At 60.6% G+C, this 8,216-nt stretch overlaps 1 protein-coding gene across 4 annotated transcripts in view; it reads right to left on the bottom strand.

Annotated features, from left to right (window-relative positions):
* Positions 1-2,255: 2,255 nt before the first annotated feature.
* Positions 2,256-8,216, bottom strand: part of HHIPL1 (HHIP like 1) — a 28,872-nt gene continuing 22,911 nt past the window's right edge. The window contains exons 9-11 of one of the 4 annotated variants that reach the window (XR_005018842.1): positions 6,533-7,144; positions 3,288-3,442; positions 2,256-2,294 (exon numbers count right to left, since the gene is read on the bottom strand). Coding sequence is in view for 1 of the 4 variants with exons in the window: in XM_036844236.1 (XP_036700131.1) it covers positions 6,609-7,144 (536 nt within the window). In the remaining 3 variants the exon portion in view is untranslated. Of the gene's footprint in view, positions 2,295-2,379; positions 3,443-5,576; positions 7,145-8,216 lie in introns of those variants that run through there. The other 3 variants (XR_005018843.1, XR_005018841.1, XM_036844236.1) reach the window with 3 other exon arrangements.

Raw genomic sequence — 8,216 nt, 5'->3', positions numbered from 1 at the left:
GCCTCGGCCCCAGGCCTGGCGCGACCCAGCACCGCCCCCGCCCGTTCGGCTCCGCCCCCTCCGGCTCCGACCCCTCCCAGGAGCTCGGTCCCCGCCAACCACGTCTCCGCCTCCGGCTCCAGCTCTCGAGGCCGGCCCCGGATTCGCCCCGCCCATCCTGAAGCTCCGCCCTAACATCAACACTGTCTCCTCCCAGCTCCCAAGCCCCGCCCAGAGCATGTGATCTCCACCAATCACAACTCCACTTCTGGCTCAGCCCCCCCAGCTCCGCCTTCTCTCCGCCTCCCAAGGCTCCGCCCACATCCCCATAAGCTCCACCCCAACATCAGCTCCGCCCAGAACGCGTTGTCCCTGGCAACCCTAATTCCTCCGCGCTTGCTGACCTGGCGGCGGCGCTAATCCTGCTGGCTGCTCAACTCGGTTTGGCGCCCCCAGATAACGGCGTTTCTCCGCGCGCGTTCCTAGGCCCCTTCCTTTCTCCCTAAACCTTCCTGGAAACCCCATCCCAGCCTCCAAGTTTCTGTATCACGCCGACTATTCCCAAACCTCTCCCTGGAACCCCAACCTCCAAAGCTGGTTTCCCCTGCCCGGCCTGTCCACACGGGGCAGGTGAAGAGGACCCCGGGGACACAGGGAGGCCTATGCCTGCGAATGAAGAGCACACGGCTGCCACCCAGACCAAGGGGAAGCCCCACTGGGGGACCGCGGCCGCAACGTCCAAGGCGTTGACCCAAGACCGAAGGGTTGGAGTGGGTGAAAATCTGGTTACGGAAAGTCCCCTTCAAGCGCGAAAGCGAGAAATGTGCCCGGGGTGGCCAAAGGGTATTTTCGAACTACTAACGAAGACTTTCCTCCCTTCTATAACCTTCTTCTTCTTACCAATCCGGGTATGACAGAGAGGCCAGCTCTGGGCTTCTTACTTCCCAATTCTTAAGATTCAGGAGCAGCCCAGAAGGAAAGCAGTGGATGGGAAGGGCCAGGTGTGCCCCCTCCTAATCCAGATAAAGATCCTTACAGCCGGGGAGGAGGCGCCCAAAGAGTTTAGATGCTGCTGGGTTTCTGAGAAAAGGACATGCCCCTGGGCCAGAGTCCCAGAATCCCGAGAGGTTTGGGAAAAACAGAGAAGGCCTGTATACCTCCTTCCCAGGTACAGCCAGGGACAGTCCCCACCAGGGGCATGAGTGTTCGGGGCATGGGGGGTATGGGGTGTCAGAGAGGGCCAAGCTTTAAGAGTGGGGTCCAGCACGGAGGAGACAGGATTTCTGCCCCCAGCACGGCAAGCTGGACATCCATTCCAGCTCGGGGGATGGGGCCCCATCCTAGGGGGAGCACCAGCCTCCCCCTAGGGCTGGGAGATGGTGGCTTGCCACGTTGCCCCCACGTGGTGGTGAGAAGCGGCCACAGGCACGCACTGGCTGGCCCTGAGGGGCAGGGGAGAGGGAGGCGGGGAGACCAGGACAGACCCTCCTAGGTTGTGAAACCTCCAGGGGTTGGGGGCAATTTGAAGGGAGGACACCAAACAATTGTTCCTTGAGGGCAGGACCAGATCTTAAACTGCTCTGGCCACAGTCTGGGGCAGGCATGGGACAACCTCAGGGTACATTTGTCAGTGTGAACCTGTCCAACTAAGCTAGGGAGAGAAGTGGGCATTAATATTCTCTGGTGCATGGGTCAATAGCAGTGACCTCTGGCTCTGTCCCATCGCCACCTCATCTGAGCCTCCCGGCTCTCGTGTGAGCATCAGGGAACGATGAAGACTGTACGCTGATGCTCCCAGGGGAAGCCCTCTGCCTGGACAGGCAGCATTGCAAGCCCCCAGCAGAGGGAGCTGCCTGGAAGCATGTGGCCAACCACCTGGCCCTTCGCTGGGAAGGTGTGGACAAATGCTAGCCACTGTGGTAGCTATTGGCCACATGGCTTCCATACAGGAAGTGGTTTCCTAGGAGGAATCATTGAGGGAGATGCAGGCAGAAGAGATGGCTCTGAAGTGGCTGCCCTCACTTGAGTGGCCTGGCAGGGCACGGGCACAGTAACCCAGGGAAAGAGAAAGATCAGGCTCCTTGCTTCAGAGCTAACTCCCCCTCTGAATAAGGGACCCAGTCACGTAGCCAACTTGGAGATCATCTGGAAAGGAGTTGTTGACTGAAAAAAAATGTACAACCTAAAAGCTGGGAGTTATGTTTTATTTGGGGACATTGCTGAGGACTATAGCCTGGGAGACAGCCTCTCAGATAGCTCGGGAACTGTTCCAAAGAGGTCAGGGTGGAGCCAGGATACATTTATAGGAGTTTTTGCTGAAAATAAAAAACATGTAGTCAAACATCAAAAGATTACTGCTAATCACAAAAACCAGATATCTCAAGTTAATGATTTTAGTGCTGAAGATGTAAGAGTCTGGGCTCATTGAAATTATTCCTTAGACATGCATCTTAACTATCAGGGCCAGTATCCAGTTTTTCTCCATCTTGAATTCCCCTCAGGGCACATCGTAGGGGGTGGCTACAGTGGCTGATGGCTTGATGGCGGGCAACATTCATCGTTTACCAGGATGGCAGGCAACTTTTTTTTGTCCGCAGTGTCAGGGGTGCCTAATGGGGTAGTTGTGAGGATTAAATGATTCTGCATATCTGAGGCATCTGGCATATAGTAAGTGATCAATAAAGGCTAGTTTTTAGCAGCGGGACCAGAGGACAGATGCCCCCACAAGAAGATGTGGGTTCTACATGTTAGCTGAAGGGGCTCATCTTCCTCCCATTTTGAGGATTTGTCCCTGGGTCATTCTCATGCTGGTCCCTCTACCTGGCATGCCCCTCCCACCCTGTCTTGTGCAGTTGGCAGCTGCCAGTGTGGGCGCCAACAGCCTGCTACTGAGCTTTCTGTCCAGGAACAATACGGAACGTCCTGGGCATGTTTGTAAACGTTACCTCATTTTTCTTCCAATAATCCTGCTGGTTACTTCTGTTTTCCAATGAGGCTCAGAGAGGTTAAGTGACCTTGCCAAGGTCACACAGTCAAGGCTGGAACCCTAACATCCCAGGCATTGTCTCCCAGCCAAGCATTTGCAAAGTGTAAACACAGGAATGCCTTGGGGAGCTGAAGGTTGCTCCCTAGCTTGGTTGCCTTCAGCCACTGACTGAAGCTGTCAGGGCTGCCAGGGACAGTGGGCCTTTCCTGTCATCAGAGGAGAAAGGTGGCCACCTAGGGCCCAGACCAGTTGAGGCTTGCCAGAGGGATGCAGGTGAACAGGGAACAAATGAGGCCCAGCCAGAGACCTGGAGTGTTGTTACCTGAGGCTGACACCATGGATGCAGTCCTGGGTGCTGGGCCACACCTGGGACATCCCTGCAGCGGTGGCTCCACGGGCTCCAGAACTAAGCTGTGTGACGCTGGGCAGAGGCAGTCCCTCTCTGGGCAGGTTCTGAGAGATCACTCTAGCTGCTGACTGGAGGCCAGATTAGAGGCAGTGAGGGCAGAGGCCTATAGGGAGCAGGGGGAGCCTTGGCCCAGACTAGCCTCCATCCCCGGAGACTTTAGAGGACTCAGAGGCAGGATCAACGTCCCTGGGGACAGTCACTTGTGACTGCTCCCTTGGCTTGCCGAGGCTGGTGGTGGAGTGAAAGGAGCACTGCACAGGGAGTCTGCGCCTAACCCTGCCCCCCCCCGGGCCTGTGTCCCCATCTGCACAATGATGGGGCCCAACGAGGGGGACGCTGAATTCAGTGCTCTTGAGGTAGCACAGCGTGACAGCCCACAGCTGGGGCTCCAGAGCCAGGCTGCCTGGTTTCTAATATTGGCTGTGTGACATTTGACAAGTAACTAAGGCCCTCTGGGCCTCAGCTTCCACATCTGTAAAATGGGTGGGATGGTGACCCTAGCACCTACCTCGTAGAGTTAATACAAGGATTAAAGAGTGACTAATATGTAAAGCCTTTAGAACAGTGCCTGGCACAGTAAGTGCTCAGCCGATGTCAGCCACCTGCCCTTATTATTACTAGTAAAAGAGCAGTGTGTCTCTGTGAGCCTCCTCCTCAGGAGTCAGGCTGCAGCCTCAGCCTTATTTGGAGCCTGAGGGGTGATGGGACGGGGAGCACCCTTCCTGTAACACTGATGGGCCAAGGCCAGCACTGCCCAGAGGAGTGATGGGGCCTGGGACCTCCCCCACTTGCCCCAACAAACAACAGTGACACTCAGGGCCCAGCGGAGGGCCGGACCACTCCCCCTTGACACTTGGGGAAAGTGCCACGGGCCCCACATGGTGGCCCCAGGCTGTGGGTGCTGAGGTGCAGTGGGAGGCGCCCACCTCCCAGGCCCCGCCTTGTGGCGTCATGTCCTCCAGGCCTTGAACTGAGGAAGGGGGCTCCACAGGGTGGAGAGGGGCAGGGAAGAGCACAGAGGAGACCTAGGAAGAGGAGGCAGAGGCTGCTGAAAGCCATACTCCACCTCCAAGCCAGAGGGGCCAACAGCCCTAGTCCTTCCGCTGAGCAGGGCCATGGTGCTGCCCTGCTCTGAGGGCCCCGAGGGCCACCCCGCCTTCCCTGGGCTCTAGTCTTAGCTCGGCCCCATCTGACCAAAGGCCTGGGACACTCAGCCTCCCGGGTTCATTTCCCCATCAGCACAGTGAGGAGTTTGGCCTGGATGGTTACCACGGGCCCTCCCAGCTCCTAACACTTCAGGATGTCCCAGCGACCTGCGAAGATGCCCGGTCAACCACCCCTGGGCAGTGGGAGGCGGCACAGCCACCTGCTTGGCAGAAGGGGCCCACGGGGGGGTCTCCATCAGCTATTTCCCAGCAAGGCTGGCAGCCTACAGCAGGCAGGGGCCCTGGGCCATGCTGAGACTTTCTGCGGGTACAGCCAGGGGGTTCAGTGGTTCTACACCTGGCGGGTGCTAGGGCTAGCCAGCTCGTGTTCAAATTTGGCTTCCCCCTCCCTGGCTGGGTGATCTCAACTAAGATATCTGAGCTCTGTGCACCTCAGTTTCCTCATCTGTAAAAGGGGAGGAAGAGGGCTGTTGTGGGGATTGAATGGCTTCAGGTACGCTGCACCGTTCTTAACGACGGTGCCCAGCACACAGGCCACACTCAGCGGCAGGGTTAATTGTGGTTTCCACGCGGGGCTCGGCAGGGTTAGAGGAGCCACAAGGGTCTGGGTCCCTCGCCCACCCCACTTAGGGCAGAGGTAGGGGGGAGTTCGAGAGGGCGACCCTAAAGTTTTTTTCTGCAGCCTCATACTCCACACTCAGCTTCAGCGAGCAGCTGGGAGACCCCGACAGGCTCTGCCTGCACCATTTCCTCTGCCAGGCACACCACCCCTAGTGCCAGCTCAGGTCCTAGGACAACACCCAGGTTGGGTTGGGATGCCCCACCCAGAGCCCTCCCCCACTCCCCCGACACGGGCTATATCCGGTCCTCACTGCCCGGTGACCATCTATTTGCTTCCCCTCCCTGGCCCCCTATCAGAGGCTGAGCCCAGCCATACTTGATGCCCCTTGACCGGCCTGGCATGAGCCAAGGCTGAGGCCCTTAGTGGGCAAAGGAACTTCCACCTGTGAGCAGGACAGAGGCTGCAGGCCCAGCCCCCTTCTCCCACCCCCTCCCTCAGCTTCCAGGCAGGTGTGAGTCAGAGAAAAGAGGCAGGTAGGGGGTTTGTAAACAGTCACGCTGTTGGCATGGCACTGGGTGACAGAGCATCACTGGTCTCACTGGGTCCATAGCCCGGTCGGCCCCCGGGGTTGGGCTGAGGAGGCAGAGGGTTCCCTGGGATTTCACTGAGCAGGGTGGGTGGGGAATGGAGATGGCAGAGGTGGCCCTGGCACAGGCTTGAAAGTGGAGAAGTCTGAAGCCTCACCAGCGACCGCGGTGCTTGGAGTGGCTGGGTCCGGCGTGATGCTGGGGCCCGGAAGGCTCCTCCCGGAAGTCATCGAGTGCCCCCTGCCAGCCCACCCCGGCACTCGCTTCCTCCTAGGCAGCCTGACCCTCGCTGGGGCAGCTGCAGCCCAGGGGTCACCCTGGACCCATCAGTCTGATGACTTCCCTTGGCCCTACTAGATGCCTTCGTGTTCTCTTCAGCAACTCTGACTGCCAGGCCACGGGTCCATGCCCTCTGGGCCACGTTCCTCCAGCCGTGCTCCAGCTGGTCTGGGGACTTCCACTCCCCACCGTGGGCAGGGCAGGCCCGGTCCCCACCCTCCACCCACCGGCTGTGCCTCTGTTAGTGCAGCGAGGGCATGTCCGCCCTTAAAGGGCAGCTGCCCTCAGTGCTTAGGGTTCTACCAGGCTGTGTTCCTGCTGCTGCTTGAGATGCTTGGAAGTAAGCAAAGAACACCTCAGGCTGCAACGACACACCCACGGGGGGCCACACGGATCCCAACACGTACTGCGGCTGCGTGTTTCAAAGACACGTGGGCAGGAACACACACAGAACACGCGTGCACTGCTCGCACCACATACGCATCCACAGGACAGCATTACAGACGGGCCACCCCTAGGCCACCCGCCACGTTCCCCTCCACCCTCGGACTCGGGCGCACGCACCAGGCGCGCACACGGTGGACGGGCTCCGGACGCACGATGGACAGCCAGGCCGGCCAGACAGACAGACGATGCTCGCCTACAGATGGGGGTCCTCGCGGCTGCACACGACGCCGGCGTCCTCCTGGTGGTCGCAGTTGTGGGAACCCAGGCCGGCGTGCGTGCACTCCAGCAGGTTGCGTTCACTGCCTGTGCAGCGCACGTCGTCCAGCAGGATGGGCAGCGTGTGACCCTCGCCGAACTCGGCACGCTTGGCGGCCCGCACGGCGTACGCGAAGCCCAGCTGGCGGCACACGACGGCAGCGCCCTTGGTGTCCCAGGAGTCATCGCACACAGTGCCCCAGCGTCCGCCCGCGAACACCTCCACGCGCCCGCGGCCTGGACTCAGGCCCGCGGGTCGCACCAGGCGCACGGCGCCGTTCGAGGGCTCGGGGACCTTGGTGCCCAGCCGTCCCCGCCGCCGCCCGCCGCCCCGACGGCGCCCGGGCCGCGGGGTGGGTCGTGACGGCCGCAGGGTGGGCGCGAGCGGAGCGGTCGTGGGGCGGCTGCGGCGGGGAGCCTTGGTGGGCGCGGGCGCCGTGGGCCGCGGGGTGCTCTCCGTCGTCCGGATGAACTCTGCGCAGAGGAAGAGGCTGTGTTCGGAAGGACCCCGGCCGCCCCAGCCCAGCCCACGCGACCCCACCCCACCCCGGCTCTTCACCCCAGAATGCAGACCCCAGGGAAAGATGTCCTCGTTCTGCCCTCTACTCAGACCCTGAGGATGAGGTGCCCCAAGCGTGCTTCTTGGGTCACCCTGGCCCCACAAGATGCCCACCTGGAGCTGAATGCCCCGTGCTTCTGCAGCCCTTCTGCACACCCTTGCTGGTAGCTGCTTCGTGCCTCTGCTGCTGGGCCTCTCCCCACCCCCATCCCTCCTCCCCTTCTGGGAGTCCCCTGTCTGGCAGGGGAAGGACCCTCACATTGTGAATTCCTGAGCGCAGTGGCAGGGAAGGAGTGTCTGGGAGAGCTTCTCTGAGCAAATGACGCTTTCTGGCTCCAATCTCTGGTTTAAGGGTGAGGAAGCTGAGGACAGCTGATGGTGGGGGGAACGGGGGGGTGGAAACTGCAGTGGGTGGAGGGCAGGCCCGCAGGATGGGAACCAACCTGCCCGGGGCCCCTCTGCTCAGGTGAAGCCCTCCCCTCCAGGCTCCCAAGGCTGCTGGTCCCCCTGCCCATCACAGGGGGGCTGGTTAGGAGCTCTCTAGGTGTGGGGCTGTGGTCCACACTGACCCCCGCCCATTGACCCCTCCACTGGGACCTGGACTCATTAGGTGTCGGGGAGCTGCGGTGGGTGATTCCCTTTGTCCCTGTAGGACATGGCCCTCACGCTTGGCCCAGGTCAGCCATAGGGCTAAACGTCACTCCACATCAGACACTCTGCCAGGCACTGCCTCCCTCAGGGGAGGTGGAAACCCCAAACTGCTCGGTTACTATGGGCAGGGATCCCGGGGCCACCGGCCAGTCTCACTTGGAAAACCACTGAGATGCGGGCTGAGAAAGGGCCTGGATAAAAGACCAGGTGCAGGCTGGGGCCGAACATGGGCCAGACGCTCCCCCAACCTGCACCCTGGCCCCCACTCCACCCGCAGGGAAGGACTTCCAGCTCCCAGGGCTCTTGCTTCTCCGGCTGCCTTCACTGCCTAGGCTG

This window comes from Balaenoptera musculus, chromosome 2 (genome assembly GCF_009873245.2).
Source record: "Balaenoptera musculus isolate JJ_BM4_2016_0621 chromosome 2, mBalMus1.pri.v3, whole genome shotgun sequence".
NCBI lineage: Eukaryota > Metazoa > Chordata > Mammalia > Artiodactyla > Balaenopteridae > Balaenoptera > Balaenoptera musculus.
The sequence above is the reverse complement of the archived record's forward strand: the minus strand, read 5'-3'. Positions and strand labels throughout refer to the sequence as shown.